Source organism: Pelecanus crispus, chromosome 17 (genome assembly GCF_030463565.1).
Source record: "Pelecanus crispus isolate bPelCri1 chromosome 17, bPelCri1.pri, whole genome shotgun sequence".
NCBI lineage: Eukaryota > Metazoa > Chordata > Aves > Pelecaniformes > Pelecanidae > Pelecanus > Pelecanus crispus.
The window spans coordinates 3,735,459-3,756,228 of record NC_134659.1 but is presented as its reverse complement, the minus strand read 5'-3'; the positions used below and the strand labels follow the sequence as shown (position 1 = coordinate 3,756,228).

General features: G+C 41.3%; 1 protein-coding gene across 1 annotated transcript; it reads right to left on the bottom strand.

The window, feature by feature from the left end:
- Positions 1-259: 259 nt before the first annotated feature.
- Positions 260-18,543, bottom strand: SLC26A8 (solute carrier family 26 member 8). Its single transcript, XM_075722500.1, has 19 exons — positions 18,440-18,543; positions 15,803-15,942; positions 14,936-15,052; positions 13,854-14,029; positions 13,210-13,374; positions 12,333-12,482; positions 12,016-12,098; positions 11,496-11,643; positions 10,434-10,547; positions 9,559-9,636; positions 8,237-8,332; positions 7,587-7,693; positions 6,084-6,153; positions 5,158-5,250; positions 4,937-5,071; positions 3,326-3,685; positions 1,930-1,984; positions 1,621-1,799; positions 260-475 (listed from the first exon to the last, which is right to left on the bottom strand). The coding sequence occupies exons 1-19, from the start codon at positions 18,541-18,543 to the stop codon at positions 260-262; spliced, it is 2,586 nt and encodes an 861-aa protein (XP_075578615.1).
- Positions 18,544-20,770: the final 2,227 nt, after the last annotated feature.

Here is a 20,770-nt window from a genome sequence, read left to right as displayed (position 1 = left end):
AGAATTTCAGAAAACAAGCGCAAATAATTTGTAATTGAAATTTCTCTGCCTTCAGCATTGCTGATCATCTATTTGAAAATGCTTGAAAGCAGTAACAAATGTTGCTTTTTGTTTAGAACAACAGAATTACTGGAGCCATTAGTCAGGCTGTCTATTTTAAGAACTCTGGAACAGAAAAAATAAAAAGAAGATCGAAAGCTGTTGCTTAACTGTACCTTTCTCCTCTCTACTGAAATCCCAATTCCCCAACGCTTGTAATTCAGGGATTGCTGGTATACTTCCATCTCTTCCCCCAGCCTGGGTCCTGGAAATCCGATTGAAGGGGTGGAGTATCATGCTGCCGGAGAGAGCTTGGCTCTGCTTTATTCTGGGCTGAGCATGAGATATCTGATGTTGGCTCTTCACGCAGAAGTCTGTTGTCAGACTTCTTTGCAGAAAAAAAATCTCTGTTGTTCTTCAAGAGCAAACTTCTTTCCTGAAATGTACACAAACATTACTGTAAGCCAAGGGTGGCCAGTCTGTGGAGCCGGCCAAGCGTGGTTCCCGTGCCACGGCACCATCATGCGAGCAGCGAGAGGGCCGTGCTGGCGTGGGAGCACAGGGCAGTCCACATCCCCAGCTGCCGAGGAAATGAGCTCGCAGGGACTGCTGAAGCCGACATCACCCAGCTGCCGTGGGTCCCATGGGCACGGCTGGCCCAGCCTCATCTCCGAGCGGGCTCCTGGGGAACCACTGTCACCTCCTGCCTGGTAGCTGCTCCCAACCCTCCCTGCCAGCATCCGCTAAAGGGAGATTGGTGAATATATACTGCCACCTTCGTCCTTTGAAGTTTTTTCTATGGGGAACAGAGACCGGAAAGTCAATATCCTTGCATTAGACTACTCTGCACAATGCCAAGATAAGAGAGTTAAACAAGTTGTTCCATGAGCAGCAGAACTCAAGAACCCTGTTTTCCTGCAGATTTGGATAGGGTTTTGCCTTCATTCTCGCCTCATTCAGCTATAGGACCCCAGCCTGGCGTTACGCACAAGATGATTAGCCAAGGCTGGGTTCTTTCCCTAGGTGGGGCAATTACTGGAATCTTCTACTCAGAACAAGGGCTTTTCCTGGAACTTGCAGCCATCTGCCCTATTCAAACTTGGCTGAGACAGCCAGTGAGCTTAAAAATTATTGCAGAGCACTGACAGAGCATGTGCATAAACTTCAGTTCTTCAGGAAATCAAGCTAGCGCTGTCCTTCACTTCCCCCATCAGCCCCAAGGGAGCTGGTGCAGTAACCTCTGGAAATAAAAAACTTGGAGCTTTTGCTCTGCCCTGGCAGGGTCCTTGCTCTGTCGGAGAAATGGAAACAATTTAAAATGCAACAAAATAATTTCCTGCTGCAAAACTCAGCTGGATGCCTTTCCAGCCTGCACACAAAGATGCCTTTCCCCAAACAGGAACACAGGACTCAAAGAAACAAATTGGATTATCGATCCATTGCAAAAAGGCGAGTACCTGTGAAAAACTGGAGAATTCAAAAGAGCATCTGCTCTGCCCTGTTTCCTCAGCCACAGGACAAGGTTTAAGTTACCGACAAGATAATTTAACAACACGAAGGCATAAATGTTAAGCTAAATACCTTCTGCTGTTCAGCTGGTGGTTCTTCAGCAGACTCCTCCGCAGTAGGTTCTAGCTTATCCAGCTTTTGATGCTTGTCCAAAGCAGCCAGCACAGCATCATGAAGAGTTAGAAAGAACCTTTCTTTGGTGACACAGCTGTCAAAGAAATCATTCTTCTCAAAGTCTGCTATCACAGAGGCTATAAAAAAATGGGGTGAAATAAATAAAGCAGCAAAACCACACCAAGCAGTACGGCTAAAACATTTCACTTAATTTTAAAACTTATCCTTGGAGATAAGTCAATATTAGTAAACAAATTCTATACTCACAGTGACAGGCAGCTATAAGGACTGTAATGCCAGTATTGTGAAACATATGGATGATCTGTAGAAAGAATTCCATACAGGCATTAAAGCAATTCTGTGTTATACAGGTGCACTAGAAGTTAAAACAAGCAGGGAAATAAAATTTCCCTTGTAGTGTTTTATCTCTGAAGAAAACCCTTATTTCTGTATCTCAAATCCTGTTTTTTGTTGTCCAAGATCTTAATGAACGCTGAGTCCAGCAGCAGGGCAGGTCACAGCCAGACCCCATGCTGGCCCTCCTACAGTTCACTACGCAGCACACACTGCTATTTCTTCACTTAAACAAAAAGTTCTCACAGGAACAGACTTACTTGAAACGTCTCTCCATACGCAGATGCCATGCCCATGTGGAAATGAGAACAGGAACCTGTGTTTTCAAGCATGACCTGTAATTCTGGTTGTCCCAATTTCCATGTCCAACATTTTGTTATCTCAATTTAGTGTTAAAGGAATCAGATTTTAGAGGGGATGGATTCTCACCATTTTCTCAGTACCCGACCCTTTGTAATTAAAAGATCTTAAAATAGGTTTTGTTTTTTCTTTTTAGAAGGCAATGAAACTCATTATTTCAGAGAATCACAGGATTTCAGAATATGGGGCTGGAAGGAATCTGGAAAGACTTTGACTTTAACCCCCTTCCCCAACAGAAGGATCATTCAACAGGTGGCAAACAATTCTTCAGGGATTTTAGGGACATCAGCTCAGTCCACAATTACTCCTAAGAGGTGTTCGTCTAACCTGTTATTAAACAAAATTCTTTTGAAGTTGAGCTACAGAGTTTGAGGAAGCTGTCTAAGAATCCATCTGGAACTGCGTCCTTCCGAGAAGCGCAGCTACAGGAAATTTATTTTTGCTAAATATGTATCTCCATTGGCTAGGACCCCACTTGAAGACTTAAAAGTTCAAGACATACTTCAAAGAGAAGGCTAATTAGGCAGTCAGCAGTAACAACAAAATCACTCTAGAAGACAGCTGGTAGTTTTATATCTGACACTTCTAAAGAACAGCATTTTTTTCAAGTGTCCAGCTAGAAGAAAAAATAAACAGCCAAAATGGAAAAAAACCACAAATTAGACATTTTTATAAATGTGGTTTTGGTTTACATGATTCTAAAACTGATGACAATGGATGACAGGTTTTTGCATGTCTTTTGTATGGATAGTGGGGCTTTTCTTTTTTTAAAAAAGTGTTTTTATGGGAATTTATTAATTTCTGAAACTCGATAGCTAAATCTTGCACCCCTGAAGGTCAACTGGAAGATGTGCGGATTGTTACGTAGCGGGGCATTTTAGGCTAACAAGAAACATAAGACATCGGGTAAACTTTACACTTCACATTTATGTGCAGTTTGGTCGCTTACCTGTCGCAGCAACTCTGAACCTATCAAATCCACAAACTGCACCATGCTGAAATCTAAAATAATGGTGTGAACTGGACATGGCAAATACATTGGCTGTTCTTCCTGATCTAGCTGTACTGAGGAATTATCTATTGCAGAGCCTGGTGAAAGGCCAGCTGTTCTCCCTTCATCCTCGTTCTTTTCAGTCCTAAGTCCCGTGTTAATGCCTGGGGGTGCACACTGCGCATCGGCTGCTCCCACCAACAGCGTCCTAGAGCTGAGTTTGTCTCCATACTTTGACCAATGTACCAAATTAACTGAAGATGATGAGGAATCGCTGTCTGTGTGACGTCGCTTCACCAGTTTCTCTCTATATGGTATCTAAGATGGAAAATGGAGAGTAGACCAGTGGTTGGAAAAATTGGGCCCAGGAGGTGGAAAATTTTTTACTGCAAGTAAGACAGCACTGTAAATCATATGATATTTCTTTTCTCATGGTAAAAAACACATTTGAAATAACACTAAATATAGCACAAAGCCACAAGAGTATGCAAAGTAGCAGGTGACTTAGGCAAGCCTCAGATGTGGTTAGCAGAGTGCCTTCAGCCACTGAATAGTACAGTAGTACCTCACTCTTCCACACCTTGAAGTGGCCTGTGATACTGGAATCTGACTTGTTACTTGTACCTTTCCGAAAAGAAAAGAAAAAAAAAAAAAGATTGCTCATGGCCATTGCCTTTCTGAGCGACAGTAAGCTGACCCTTCCTGGCTGAATTCTGCAGACCTTTGATTCATCTACTTGCTTGTATGGCAGCTGGTCACAGAATGGACCGATTTAATCAATTTTTCTTTCTTACAATTTTTCTTTCTTAATAGCTCCAAATGCGTTTTTTAATTTTTATAATGCAAGAAAGGAAAAGTCACTATGCATTTTTGTACTTCAGAAGATGATGTTAAATTATCTATCGCTTCCACTTCCTAAGCACCTCGGTGCCCCATGTGTTTTCCAAACCACTGTCTTTCAACCCATTTCTCATACAATGGCTTTTACAAATCACATATAACTGCTTGAAAAATATCTTCTGAAGACAGTCCATTCCCTGAAGTTTCTTTCATTGTCTAAGACAATTCAGAAAATTCAGATAAAGAGGGATATGAGTGACCCTAGAAGATGCGCAGCGGCCAATTACAGTAAAGGTGAGAAATCCTCTAATCATGATAATCGCAGCTGCCTTTGAGGTATTTTGTACTTGCACTTGGCAGTATTGGCAGCGGAACAAATTCCTCATAAGCAAGGGAATTCTCTCACTTCTATGAGGAAAAAGAAGAAAATTCCTACTGAAGCACCTGACAAAATTAATTCTTTCAGCTGAGGAGAGGATATGTTGAATACTTCAACTGCTAGTTAATTCACCCAGTAAGCTGAGCTACTATTGTTCTATCACATAAAGTATGTGTAAAGAAATACAGAGGTAATGTTTGCTTATTTTCATACAGCAAATATATATATATCTGCTTTATATAAACATTTACAGCCTTTTCAGTACTGGCAAGTTAAGAACATTGCCCTCAGTAATATAAAACCAGGCACCTCAAACAAACAGACTAGATAAATATACTTTTAAAGCTGACCCTAGGTGGTGGTAGAGGTGGATCACAGACACAAGAGCATTTAAGACCTCTTCTTTCCTCTGCAGCGTCAGACAGACTAAGTGAAGTTAAAGCCCTCATTTCACTTTCATCTAGAGGCACTGCTTTCATGTCCATCTGAAAAAGAAAGGCAGTTTTACTAGTTTTTATCTCCCTAATGCAGGCTTTTAGAAAGTTCTGCTGACTGAAAAACTGGCATTTACCTTGTGTAACAAATAGGTTTTGAAGTGATTCACGTTTGCAAAAGAGATGGAAGAACAGCACTGGAAGATTTTGATACCTTCAATCTCCCTTGCCTGTAAAATAAAAGTTGTATCTGTGAGGGCTGTACCTAGCAGAAGCTATTTTTCCCCTCCTGACTGTCTGTGTTGTAGTCTGCAAGGTCCTACCCTAAGGACAGTTTGTCTGGTCACATTGTTGACTACACTGCATACTGGTAGTGGCATGGGCAACATGGACCTAATTATCTTAAATTAATCTGCTTCTCTTGCAGTTAAACACATACCTCCAGCAGATCTATCACAGATGACAGCTGGCCGCTCTAATATAAAATAAGCCAAATTATTTTTAATGCTCATTACAGAAAACATACACTATACCTTTGTCTTACTAACCTTGTCCTTATTCAATTGTTTGCAAATGCATCAGCATAGCATTGGGAATGTACCCGTGCGGCAAAGGCAAAGCTCTCTACTACTGTACTGCCTAATTCTGTATGGTGCAGGTCTTGAAAATAATGTGTTAAAAAGGCCCGTGCCCCACCTATTATCCCATCACCAGGAGAACCTGTGAGTCAGCCTAGCACATGCATGGTCATTATTGTGAAAACGTGGGTAGAGTGGACAAAACCAGACTGCAAAAAGCAGGTCAGCAAAAAAAGGCAAACAGCTCTGGAAATGACAGCAGCGCAGCTTCCACCGCGGAGACTGCACAGATGGACACAAGGAGCTCCACAGGCCCAAGCAGGCTGAGCTACGTATCTGAATCACTTCACACTACAGATACTTCAGCATTTTTCAGTTTTCAAAGTTTTAAATCAAATCAACTGAGTCTGAACGGTCACCCCCAGGCATTTAAGGGAAGAAACTGGATTACAGAGATGGAACATTTGTTTTTTGTTTCCTCTTACGGCTCTGTAGATGGATAAACTTCTATAAATATTCATGTTTGGAATCTGTCCCAGCACCACCATCTTCATTCTGAAACAAGATGTTTATTAGGTTTTCACAGAGAACAGAGAAAAACCATCTGTTCCCAAAAGCTTCATCTCCATTTCTCTCCTCTTCACTGGATACACCAACTGCAACTTAGAGGGTACGAGTACAAAAAGTTATTCACTCATAATTAGGGTTCTTTGAGTAGGGGCGCAGTACACAAACACAGCCTTCAGCTACACTGGTGTCCTCAAGAATGTATAATGTCCCATTTCTAGCTCTGGAACACGTGGATTATTGTTATTATGTGAGGAACTATGTTCCCTCTGTCTCGCCACAGCCCTCCTCAAAGATATGTCTACACAGACAGGTGGAGGCAGCTATAACTTGTGCTTAGAGCTGGCTGCACATAGGTTAGGTCTGATCCGGAGGTAGCGTAGCAGCATTAATGCAGGGGTGTGCCTTGAAGGAGAATATCCTGGTTTAGGCACCGTGCTTTGCTAATGGTGCTGCAGGGTTTGGGGGCAGGTTCCGGTCAGTTCAGGACATGGATAGAATAAACATGAAGCTGGCTGGCTGGCTGCTGGCCCTGATGTATGGAAAATTGTTGTCAAGACACTCTATTCCAAATCTGCTCGCAGATAACTTCCTAAGGTTTTTTGAGTGTTGTCAGCACAATGCTCTCACTGGTAGGAAATCGATAAGTGGTTATATACCCTGAAGGTAGTATGAACACCAGGGATACTTAACTGAATAGTAGCTGCAGAAATGCCCTTTCACTGTGCTCCTTAAATCCCAAGGCAAACCCAAGAGACTAACTCTGAGCAGAGGTAATACAGTGAGTTTCAGATGGCAACTGAAATTCTTCCTGAAGGTATTCTTTCAGAGCCACTCTGGACCACACCACAAGCAGTTCAGTATTTGCAGCAACTGAATTACTTCCTACATCTTTCCATGTTATTCTAGAGACTCCAGTCTACCCAAACAAGCACCTCCCGCTCATGGTAAATCTCAGGAGGTGTGGCTTGGATTTATGAATGATTTTCCTGTTTGGATTAGCAGCTAATAAACTGAGTAATGTGTGCCTGATGTAACCTCCCTCCCCTATCACGAACTGAGTTTAGGGAGAAGATAAAGCAACTTGGTAAATGTCAGTGAAGACTGAGGAATGTATTTGAAATAAAGGCACAACACCTCATTTTATCCCCACAGAGGCGTGTATACCCATCACCTCTCCTAGCTGATGCCTACACCACAATAAGCAGTCTTCAACAGCACGGTACACCTGCAGAAGGGGCCAATCCAGAGCCCATAAACTCAAAGAGATTACTGGTTTGGGATAGCATTAGAGAGACTCCAGAATGACCTGACTACAGCGTTTACAAACATGAAACAGCTTTTTCATTGTCACACGTATAACTATCTCTAAAACATCAACTCTAAGAAAAACTAGTATTTTGTATAAAAGTTCCAAGTACCTGTGTGACCTAACGGTGATTATGAAGAACGTAAATCCCATGGCGATCACTAAACCGACATCAAGACCAAAACAGAGCACTGCAGCAAAAGTTACAAGCCAAATAACCTTTGAACAAGAGACAGAGAGAACATGAGCAGTACAAAGATGCAAAATGACCTCCAACTCAGCCCCAGCATTTGCGAATTGCAGACAAAAAAAATAAAAAGGCTGGAAATGGTAATACGTGAAAAGCTTTGTTGGCACACCTAGACCAACTGAGTCCTGGAAGTAGTTGCAAACAAGGATCACAAATCACAGTTCAAACGTCCAGACTTTTTAACAGGGCTTCAGTTATTAGCAAAAACCACATCATATTGGGGGTCTTTCTCTTTATGAGAAATCCTGCACAAGAGTTGACATGAGAACGTGGCCCCAGCTGGCAGCTAGACAATTTCCAGGGATCTGTGAAGCAACAACAATAATCAGCTTTCCCTGTATAGAATTAATTGCAAATTGATTTGAAGAGATGTCAATACACTTCTTTCCGCGGGTATTTCAAAGGATCCCTTTTCTAAGGGAATGGCCACTGCCTTACCTTGCCCTCCCAAAACATCCATTTCTCCCTTTAAGACACATTCCAAATCCTAGGCGGCTTCTTTCATCACTTACAAAATGATACTTATCCCGTCTCCACAGGATGGGGACATCCGGAATTTTTTCAAGAAAAGGGAGCATGTTAAATACCACAATAGCAGCCAGTATACCCTGTGCAAATCAGAAAAACGGCATCTATTATTTTGTTATTTTTTTTGCTTGCAACCACAAACATGCTAAGGAACAGATATCCATGACAGACAAACTGCTTGAAATTACAATCTTATAATAACTTTATTTTGATAATTTTTATAGATACGTGTAACAGTTCTCCTCTGATCTGCAAACCAACATGAAACTAGCATGTAACTTCTTGTTGGATTTCACAATCGCTTCTGCCAATGCAACTGCACATCCTCTTGAAATGCTATGTGTAATTTCCATTACAGTCTTCTTCAGTGAATCCCTACTCCTCCTGCAGCACTAGGAGAAAGGCCAACACTATCTACAGAATTAAGAGTTGCTGTTTCAGAGAATGGTTTCAATTAGCATGGGTAGTTCATTGCCAGATTTAGGAAGTTGTTTGACACCATTTGTTGAAACAGCCTTTCTTCGCAAAGAAAAGGAGACTGAAGGAAGTAGATGGTCAAGTTCTGTTTTGTCAGCTACTTTTGGGAAAGGGATTAATTGTCCCATCTTACAAAGAGGCCAGGAAAAAATCCGGAAGTAATGCTCTGTCAGTGGTTCCCTAAGGAAACTTACAGGAAAAAAAGAAAGTCAGATAAAAATTTAAGGGAAAAGTGAAAAACTGAGTATTCTGAATAACCTACGATAACAAAATGTTTATGTTTATTGCACTGGCAATGCAAAATCCACAGAGGCCGTTTAAGAGTCCACATGGTTTTAAAATAAACCTCAAAGACCAAGCTAGAATCAGAGACACAAACCCCAAATTTCTGTTTGGAAGATTTTATGTACCTTTTTACATGAAAGATTTTGAAGCACCAATCTTGGAACTGCTTATACTGATGCAAGAGAGAAGCTCATGAATTTGTTATACAGGTGTGCAAAAGCTTGGAAAATGTGAAAGCAAAAGTGAAATACAGTGTTTAAATTATAGAGGCTGCCAGTGAAATTTCAATCCAGTTTTAGCCAATGAATTTTAGTTTGTACTGATCAGTGGGAGACGGGAGACAGATGCAATACTGATTACCTAATATGTTAGCCTGCTGAAATTTAGGAGTCTAAAGTCATTATTTTGGTTTGGTCCATCCCTGGAAACAATTAACTCTAGAACATGATATAATCCCTAACCCAGAAAAATCTTCATATTACGCTTCGAAAATCTGCTTAGAAAGTAAATAGACTGCTGCTATAACTATTTCAGGTTCACTTACATTAGGTATCATCTGGAAAAAGCGTCCTAGTTTCAGCGCAATCACCAGCATCATAGATGCTCCAATCGCTGCTGCTAACTGAACAGAAAACTTTATTAGAGAAGCCTGACGGAACCATTTCCTTACTTGTCCTCTCTAAACAAGTAGGTATGGCCCTTGCAACCCCACCGACTGCGAAAAATAACCAGGGAACAATTAACAAAGGCCACAGGTATGCTGCAATGAGTGGTACAAATTCTAGAATACTCAAGCTGCAAGAGTTTTCTGTAGATATTATTTTTTTCCTAAATGGACTATTCTTAGGCACAACAGAACAATGCAGAATTTTGGTTTGATAACTTCACCTAATACTAAGATACTTCTCTTGCAAGTCAGACTTTGGAATGAACTCTTTATTAAACAAAATTATTTCTATGATGCAGTGAAGTGTGTACAGACATTCAGTTAAGAGGTATGATAAAAACATTATTACGCATTATCCTTACATATTACACCCTCTTTCCCCCCTAAAAAAAAAGAAATCACAAAGCCAAGCACTCAAAAGTTAGGAAGAAGTGGCAGAATTAAGGGTGCATGAACAATTTTTCATTTGGCTTTTTGGGTATATTCACTAAAATACAGTTTTAAACTGCATGAACATATCCTATTCTCCCCACAGGATCCTGGCTTCCTTCATGGCACATCATGTGCTGTAAATACAATATAAGTATAGTACATAATATAACATACACAGAGAGGGTATCTGAATTCATGTTCATGTTGCATAAGTATGTAACTTTATATCTCACAAATCGTTTAGATGAAATGTCAGCCTATACTCAGTATACAGTGATTTTAGATGAGTTTGGAAGCTTAACAACTCCAGCCCAGCTCACCTGTGTTCTTCCACCTGTCTTCTCTTGAATGACAGTTCCAGAAATAGCACTGCTGACAACAAAGCTTTTGAAAAATGAGCTGCAAATATTGCATAGCCCCACAGCTACTAGCTCCTGTAAAACAGAAACAGAAGGAAACAGAGAAAACCCCAAATGAATGACTTCCCTTCATATAAGTAGCTTATCAGGAAGTCCTTTCCTTTTGCTTACACTTGCTGGTTGCTCATCTGTGTTGCTAAGCTCAGGAAACCTTCTGGAAAGCAAGGTCTCCCATGGTTACATGAGCTCTCTTAAAAGGCAGTTTTCACAGCTGAGGATCTCATGGACCCAAAAAATCAGTTCCTTCTTTCAAAGAAATTCACTTAGAACCCCAAAGCTATGAAGCACTGACTTTCAAGCTAACATGTGGCAAATCTCCATTCGCAGCATAGACCCGGACAAAAGCTGAGTGGAAAAGACATTCCCTTAATATTTATCCCCAGAGGCTTTGAGAAGTCAGGGCAGCTTCCTTGCTGGCTTAGTTCCATTCTAGCAAAGATCCAAAGCCATCACAAGCTAAACATGGAGTAGTGCAAAACACCTAACACTTACTAACTCTGGCACACTGGAAACTAACACAGTTTTAGCTTAAAAGCCTCTCAGAGCAATCACTCTGGGCAGAGAATCCATACGCTGGGATAGCAGCCACATATAGAGAAGAACTACAGCTGCTGTGGCCATTTACAGTTTCAGCTATTAATTTCTCATGCTTTTATAGTCTCATGGATTCATGACAGCAGCGGTCCTCAGGGATCAGTTGCAGCACTGTGTGTGTGTGAGGTTCATCCCGATCACTGGGAATATACAAAGGCCTCTTGGTCAAAGGTGGCCATGTTGTGGCTTTCACCTTATTGTCTTATAACATCCACTTTCCATAGGGAAGGGTAACAAGTTGCTACAAAACCATCATCTGGCACGTTCACTCCATCCTTGCATCTCTACCACTGTCAGGTAGTTAGTGGCCTTGCAACTGAAGTTCAGCTTGCTTCGTGGCCTAGGAAGTATGCGTAGTTTTGTTCTCACCTGATTGCCGGCAATATTGTAGTTGTGAAGTGAAGCATACCTCTCCCCAACAAAAACAAGAAGGAAATAGCTTAGAAGAGCAAGGAAGAAGGCATGCAGTATGATGTTGCTCAGGTGTGATAAATCTGGCAGTGTAGGAGGCAGAAACCTACAGGATCAGAGAACAGATTAAGTTTAGACCTGTTCTCAGCTCTGTCCACAGTAACCTCAAACCCAGGATCATCATTGGAAGCATCCAGCACCCCACAGGAGATGCTCTCGATCTGTAAGGCTTCCACCTCACAAAAAAATGGCAAATTCCTTCCTCTTTGTGCGAATAAAACCTGAATCTAATAAAGAAAACTGAAGTTTGAAATCTGCATATGCTCAGAAATGATGATGCAATTAAAATTCTTGAAGAGTTATTCTTCTATTTGGTACCTCCCAGTAAAAGTCAGCCCATGTCAGATTTCAAGAACAGGCTGAAACATCTCTTTCATATCTCCGAAGTACAACTTCATAAACAGCATAGGTTACTAACCTCTGAGGAAGCATACTGACCAGAGCACTACTAGATTCAGCATGAAGATGAATGCGATTAGAAATAATGGTGGCTGTGATAATCTGGGAAAGAAAACAAGAAGCAATACTAGAGATTATACAGCACTTGCTCCTGAAACTGTACACAGTCCATCTAAAGACAGTTAATCTTGTAGGAGTATTTAAAGGACTTAAGCACAGATTCAGTGTGTAAATATAACAGCATCTTGAAGTAATATGTGAAATGTTTTTTGAAATAAAGTAGGTTATACTCTCTGTTAGTTCAGTTATCACCATGGCATTTTGAAGATCACTTACCAAGAGAAGTTCCATAGGAAATGCAATAGAACTATGTTTATAACTTATCATGACAGATGTATTGAGTCGTAGTGCGGCCATGCTAAGCAAAAATAGCAATATGCTGGTGGCATTAGCCTTTGGGAGAGCCAGGAAGAAATTAAATACATTCTGAAAAAGAATCATCGTAGAGAGGATCAGGGGCAGATACTACGACTGGTTTTATATTCCCAGAGATTGACACAGATTGCCCTGACACTTGAACTCATCCTTTCTGCTACAGTGGTATCTTCAGTTAGAAGAAGAGAGATGCTAAGAGCAAAACAGTATTTTTAAAAAAAAAAAAAAAATCTAAAAAAATAATCTATCTCGTTTATTGGTATCTGCAGAGAAAAAACTGCCACAAATAGCTCAGTCCTAGTACCATCATTCTTCTCTCTTCTATACTACCTTTCTCTCAAGTTGTCTGATTGACATTATCAAAGTAAATTAGGATGAATTAGCTTTAACTTATCTTTAGCTTGGAGCCTGCTGCTTCTTTGTCAGATATGATAAAGATACTGTGTGCCCAATAGCTTGCTCATGATGATCTATTGAGGGAAAAAGTACCTTTTCCTCTAACCTTTGTTCTACTACAATTATATACATGCTGAAAATATATTATAGAGCTACATGAGTAATTAAAAATATGCACACAGACTTTTCTTCTTGTGTGTCACACAATAAGCTCCATACACTGTTCAAGACAACAGGAAGGCGAAGTAAACCACAACTGAGACTTGCACAAATATCCCTTAGCAACTGACTTAGATTGAAATTGCCTTCCATTTCTGAAGCTGTTCTTTTCTTTTCCCTCCAAGAAGCATGCATTTCTTCAGCTAATAATGAATTTACTCACATAGAAAATGTTCAGGGGGCCCTTATGGAAGTCAAGAATGACGTCAAAAATAAAGGAAAACTGTGATACAATGACATGCAATGCTGCAGCAGCGAGGTAAGCATCAATGAGAGTCTTCGGCACGTATGTTGTTACAAACCCCAGGCAAAAGCAGCCTAGCAGCAACTGTATGGAACAAATGAAAAGTGAGATGTGATATAATTACCAAGGTCTAAACCCGCCCTCCTTGTTTTCATATTTGAAGAGCATGGCTCTTCACTGCCATACACGATGAATAGTTATTTGAACACGCTATTTTCATTATGGACTGCCAAACCAAGATAGGAGCACTTTACATCAAGTGTGTGCAGTTATGCAGGACTACCTAAGGGTCAACATATTGCAGAACTGGTAAACATGAAAGATAATAATTTACTTCACACATATTAATCATGGACACATGAATCTTAACCTATCATTATCCTTTTCAGACAGCATGAGAGGAAGAAACAGTCCTTCATGTCCCACTTTGCACAACATGTATTCAAAGGTGCTGAGCTTAGTATTTGCAGTAAGAATACGCAAGCGGTACCAATTCTTACATTTGTATGAAGAATGCACATAAGGATACATCATTAAGGATATAAAATAGATTCATCTTCTACCTGGATGATGCCAGTCAAAAATGTTATTGATGCGTTAAGCATCAAGGCTTCCATGTAATCTTTGATGAATGTAGGGTCTGAGAAGTTGTCCAGTGAACCATTAGAGGACAATGTTTGGTTGAAACTAAGCGTCTTCAGAATGTCTGTCACCACCACATTTAGGATACTGAATGAGCCTGGAATCAACAGAACAGAGAACAGAAAATGGAACTGCATGAGATGTTGCAACAAAGACTTATCTTAAAACCACACATCCATCTCCTCCCTCCACCATCAGTCTGTGCAGCATGAGACAGTCTATTTTCATTTGTATATATATAATCCACATATATAATCAATTTTTACTGTTTCTGAGTAAGTACCTGAAGTTTCCAAAGTCCTATCTGAAAATTTCAGATTCCTACCATTTTATGAGTGAAGCCTTCAGTTGGTCAGATGCACAACAAAAAGATTTTAATGTAAAATGCAAAAAATGGATGCATTACAATGAGCTGCCAGAAAGGCTGAAAAACATAGTCAGAGAACAAACTGCCAATTTACCTAAGAGGCCAGAGCTCCACATACCCACTCATTATGATAATGTGAAGGGCCTTCTCACATGTAAACAGCATTTTAATAATCTAGCTTCTGAACAAATTAAGAATATAAACCCATCAACAGTTCAGTCATAGCAAGAAACTGCATGTAGAAGACCATGGAGAAGACCAAGAGCCAAATCATGATTCACAGTAACATCCTGGTAAATGTGAAACGGCTTGCACTGGTCCTTTACTTCACGTAGGCGACGCCTCCATGACGCTCCAGCCGTCTCCTCTGCACTGCTGTCTGGGATAGCTCATGTCCTCGGGGGTACAAAGGACCTTGGCAGCTGAAATTTGACTGACTGGGTGAAATTCTCACCACAGATCAGCTGCAGAAGTGGAACAACAATGAACTGAGAATCTGGGGGTCTGGATTTTCACCTAATTAACATCTGCATATTAGATGAAATAGATTAGGACACCTTGCCAGTTTTTTGAAGCAGCACTGAACATAATCTCTAAGTCCTGTAGAAACATTTCACAGTACAAAATAAACCTCACCAATTGAGATATGATGCGAAGTCCCAAATATAACATACGTCATCGAGCAGCAGAACGCAGAAAGGAAGCCATTGATATTTGGCAGAGGTAACCTGGTCAGCCAAACTCCTAAAAGTCCTGGAAAGCAAAAATCTGTTTCTAAAGCCAAGCAAATTGGGAAGGTTCTCTATCTTTGGTTACTATTTTTAAGTAAAATTTTGCTGATGAAAACCTGCCAACCCTTATGAAAACCCCATTATATTTATTCACAGAATCACCACACATAGGTAGCACGAGCGCTGGTCTTGCTTACACTGCCACTTTCCAGTTTGGGTCTGAACATGCCCAATCAGTGAGCAAGATGGTCATTCAACTCCCACAGTCTGTTTTTTAGGGAATTCAGGACCTGATAAAGCCAGGCCAGTTAGTGACAAAAGCCAATGTTGTTTTATAACATGGGCCCTTGCTAACTAGAAATTAGAAAAAAGAACCAGAACAACTCTTCGTTTAGGCCACCTACTAGTGGGGTGCTATGCATGTGGGTATCTAACAGACCTGATTGTGCAAGGTGGTGTTTAAAGACCATGTTATTTTGTTTGGAATATAAGAAAATGTTGCTATTAGTCTGTATTTTGAGTTAGTTTGAGGGAAACTTTATGAAAAAAGTAGCGTCCTGTCCTTGAAATTACACCATGTAACATCTGATTATAGAAAAGAAATTCTCCTGCAAATATGCAAATGAATAGGTTGATGATTTAAGGAACTTCCAACGTTAAAGTTCCCACATAACCTGATGACATTAGAAAGAACAGAAACACACACAGGAGACAGATTATGAAAAGCATGATAGACAGAAGGAAGCTAGAGTGCTTTTTTCTGTCTGCCTACCTTGAGGAATCTGAAACATCCCAACGCTTAGGCCTGCAAGCAGATCCCTCAAGATCCATTCTCTGAACCGGTATGAAAATAGCCAGTTCAGGACAGGGAACATCTTGAGTATGATTTTTCTGAACCTTCCCCAGGAGAAGCTGAAAAGAATCAGATAAGCTAAGCTATATGCAATGCCTTTTACAATTGCTACCTCCGCAGCGCTTTTGCATGGCCTCGTGCTCTGGAGGCGCGGAAGCCACACTGCTACGGTTAGCTCTCTGCAGGCACCATGCGCTGTGAACCCACACAGGCGATAGCCTCCCGCAGGTCCAGCTGGCACAATAACATGAATCCAACATAGGCACCCCCATGCCTTTGCATTCCATTCAGATGAATCGCAAATACTCTGTGTGCCATTCATATGATAGGCTGTCAGCGCCGGAGCCCAGAGCGCTGAATGCATCAATTACTTGACCTCATTAACACCACAGAAAAATAGGAGATGGTATTTTGATTCCCTCTATTCTGATCTAGAAGAAAAACATACAAATGCTCTATCTGGGAGGGGGGAAAGGAATAGGCAAGCCTATCCCACCTCCCAGAAAACAGTCAAATGTTTCCTGTATTACATTATTTAATAAGGGATGCAAGCAGGACTTGACGTACATGATTTATTTTGCGTATATGATTTTGAATCAGAATTTCCAGTAGGTAAACTCTGACTAACCCCACAGCCCTGTGCTACTTCTTCCCTTTTTTAATCCCCTGGCAACGTTGGTGATTTTCTACTTACAAACCAAATAAAAGTGATGTAGTGTCTGCCCAAGGCTTCTGGCAGCCTTGAACAGTGGCTGTGGGGACTGACCCCAGTTAACATTACAGGCTGAGTCCCTTTCCATTATTTTTTTTGTACAAGGTGACTACACACTGGGCTGACAAATGGATACAAAATGGAGAACAGAGAAAACACATGAGATAGGGAAGTGGAAAAGAAACAGGGAAAATAGTATGAGGAAGCAAGGCAGACACAGTTCTTAAACGACTTGGGGGAGGGAATAAAGAGCTTTTCTTATTAAGCATCAAGTGCAATGATAAAGTTTCCAATAAGATTAGCTATGACTTTAGAGCAAAATTCTCCCTTTGATCTCTGGGCAAGACTTATTTTATTGCACCAGGTGTTTCTGGGTGGACAGACTGTTAACTCTAGATCACATGTCATCATTATACACAATTCAACCCCTTTCCATGAAGTAATTTTGTTTCTCTGACTCCAGAACTTCATCCAATCTCCTTCTTACCTTTTTTTTTTAATATATAAAAAGCACTGGAATGGAAGGCTATTGCACAATCTAAAGGATCTCACTGTTACAGAAATTAATCTTGATGACAAGTCTTCATGGTGAATGAAAGCTAGAAAACACAATAGCAACTCCAACTATGGCTCCATTTGCCTTCCCTTATCACCTGGAAATTACTTCACAGCAGCATAAGTTAGACGTGACCCATAGTTTTAGGCTGCATTCCCACACATAGCTGAGCTGATGTAAGAGCTACTTATCCAGACAGAGAGAGGCCTGGCTCCCCTACTTTCCTTTCCCTGTGTGGCCCTGTCCCTTCTGGCAGCAGCAAGCTGTTAGATCAGCTCACCACACCTTGTGGAACCTCACCCATAGCTAGACTTGAGTCTCAAGTCCTGCCATGGTCTCAAAACAACAGTTTAAGTTTCAGTATACGTTCAGTATACATGCTGAAACAAAGCCCAGATAAATGATGAATCAGAGATTTTGTATTTACTTTCTTAGGAGGACTTTGTAGAGGAGACACAGCCATAACCACTGACAGTCCACTCCGCATCCAAAAAGAGATTCAGAAAGAAAACTGAGAGCATTCATAGTCAAACAAAACTAAAAGGGAAGCTGATGAACGGGCTTCCTATTTTTTATTATATTTGCCTTGCTGGAAGAACATCAGGAATTCTCCTATGCTGCCAACAAAGACTGCCTTCTGGTGAGCCTTCAGGGCTCCTCTGGCAGAAGAGATGCTTCTACTCCCAGTCTAATGCCCAAAAGAGAATTTTGGCAGATGGGAAAATGAGGCTGTGGAAGCATCAATGCTTTATCAGTACCCTAGCCTCACCCATTCTCCTCATAGAACAGAGGAACATAGCTCCAAAATAATGCCAAAGAAGCTCAGTCAATCTCAGTCATACCATTACGCAACTTTCCATGTCCACAGCTAAGAGGGAACAGAAAAAGGCTCTTTAAAGTTAAGAAATAAAAGTATCAAAAGGCACAAATCAGAAAAAAAGCAAATGAAAGCTTGTGTCTGACAGCTGGGCTGAGGGAAGCACTGGAGGGAACTACAACTATTAGCAATTTCTCTTTACGGTGCATATATCCCTCACACTATCATAGTCCTGAAGCAAACGGACACTTCTGCAGATTGCAAAGAGCACCTTTGGTAGTGCAGCACTAAGCTGATCTTGCACGCCTCAGGTGCGAGTTGCTGTAACTGGGTGTTCTGCTTTGGTTATCAGTCAGTGAAGTTCAGCATTTTAACTACCAGCTGTGGAAAAGTTAGCACCTTTTTTACGCTTGGGCTTGAGGTGTCCCCTTAGTTTCTTTACACCAGATAAACTCCTGGCATAGAACTCACCTGCACTGTAGCCGTCTGTTCTCTTGGGAGATTTGCAGTGCTCCACCCAAGGTGGAAGACAGTTTTCTTTCAAAGTACGCCTGGAAGTGCTCCTCAGTCTGCATTTCTCTTTGGACCCTGTAAGCTGCTGGTTGCCTGTAAGTACCAACAGTATCCTTGTCTAGGGCCATGTTTTCCTTCTGATCACAGTCCGTCAAAAACAGGAACAGCAAATGCTAGAGACCACACTGAACGCTCTCCTTCTTGGCAGTGAGACTGGAAGAAAGAAACAGGGTCATTGCCTAAGTATCTACTAAAACCAACCTAAAAAGTATGATATGTGATCAGTCCATTCCAGCATAACTCCTGTGAAGCCAGTAGTTACAGCAGGGATAAGCAAGGCTCTGGAGACTGAAATCCATTAAAGACGTGCTGCTCTTAGGATCAAACAAATGGATTGCCAAATCAGCCGTAGGAATGCTGGGTCCTTCTGGAACTTGCCTTGTTCCTATTCTGTAGGAAAAATTAGCCTGAATCCCCGGAGTTTTGGAATCCCAAAAGCAGGCCCATGTTTAGGGAACTGAACACAATCCCTCTCCATAAACCTACCACAGCTGAGGAAACTGTTTGAATTCTCCTTGTTTCCAGTCCTGTAGGAAAAAGGATTAGTCCGAATCATACGGAGAGCAGCTAAATCTAAGACTGTACAAATGCCACAACTTGCTGTATAAAATTGGTATCTGATGCTATTCAGGTTTTTAAATCCCCAAAATGTCCGACTCCCATTCCCTAGAATTTAAATAACAGGAAGGAGACCTGAATTCAATCACTATCACTCAGAGTAGGTAAGATGTGAGTTCCCAAAGTGAATACTGAGTAAATAAAGGTCCAGTGCAAGAGCAGATCTAAGACTCAGTTCTCATACCGACAGCTGAGGCAGAAAAAAAATTCGAAGCCAGAGCTACCAAATGAAAGTACATTTAAGAAGGGTGGTGACATGCAGAAACTTTTTTTTTTTTTTTTGCTATGGGCAGAACAAAGAAAGAAAAGAGGAAATATAAAAAGGCTGTGAGTGAGCAGTTGAGTCTATTCAGAATGCAATCTAAGTTTAAAGTATCAAAACCTGCAAAAAAAAAAAAAAAGTCACGGGGATTTAAGTTTTCTCCTCATATTTAATTTCCTGAACTACCAGGGTCCATTTCTACAGGTCTAGTGCTTTGCATCACTGAGATATGCTACTTCTGATACAGCAACAGGGACTCCAGCGCAGTATTTAGCGTCTTGTGAGACATAGCTACCAACACGTACACACGCCCCAGTCATTCTAAACCACAGACAGAGCTCGTAGTAGGCACGTCTCAAACACACTCCATCCCTAGGGCACAGTTTCTCCCTCTTTTTGAAGAGGAGATAAACCAAGGTCTTCCACAGATGAGTTTAAGAGCCATTTTGTTCATTAGCATTTCATATCCAATCCAAGCTTTTGAAGACTTAGCTGTTTGTGGCATCTTTGTGCACAATCACCTTTTCAAGGCAAGGTAATACAAGAAAAACTAAGCAGCAGCTACAATTTGCAAACTAAAGACATTAAAAACCCCAGCATGCCAAGTAGTTACTTTTAGATGCAAGCAGTAGTAACTTTCAGCTGTTCACTCCTGTTATTTGGACTTCAGTGATGACACACAGCCCCAGAGGACAGGGTCCCACTCTGCTACATTGCGTAGAGAAAGAGGAGGGTTTTGACCTGGGAAGCCAAATGTTTTAAAAGCAGGCTTCCATATTCCATTCAGAACGTGTCGGTCTTGCACAGTACTGCTAACGAGACTCACCTTCCTCCAGCTTGAGATCAAAAGCTAAGTGGCCCTCAACACAAATCCCTAACGCTATTTACTTGCTGTGACATTCTGTACTTACTACCTGGCGAAGACACCCTGGGCTCCGCTCCAAAATACGCTTAACCTGCAGCACTTCGTGACTTCATTGAGTCTCAGGCACATACTTGAAAGCAAGCACCTACGGATCTTCGCTACTGCAAGGCCTATTACAGTATTGAGAAACAGTTTATTCTCCAAACGCACAAAGATCAGGACACTGGGAAATCTGGGCAGAGAGCACTTAGCTTCCCCCATCACTGCTGGCTTGAAGCCCCTGGAAGGGAACAAAGCGTCCTTAGGAAGTTTACCAGGCAATTAATACTGGCTTGGGAGACTCCGGCAGCACCAGAGCTAGGCTCAGCCTGGCACGCACGCAGTTACTCACCAGTGACCCTGCCAGGTTACCCTGGGCCTGCAGAGGTGCTGCCTTAGTAAGGTTTTTTTCATAGCATCGTTTAGGTTGGAAAAGACCTTTCAG

Excerpts from the sequence above, each read along its gene's own strand:
- SLC26A8 (XM_075722500.1), bottom strand. The coding sequence starts at position 18,543 with ATGCAGACTGAGGAGCACTTCCAGGCGTACTTTGAAAGAAAACTGTCT. Across the intron at positions 12,483-13,209 it reads GCCCCCTGAACATTTTCTAT|AATGTATTTAATTTCTTCCT; the intron begins GTGAGTAAATTC and ends ATTCTTTTTCAG. Across the intron at positions 1,985-3,325 it reads GTTCAGAGTTGCTGCGACAG|ATCATCCATATGTTTCACAA; the intron begins GTAAGCGACCAA and ends TTCTTTCTACAG.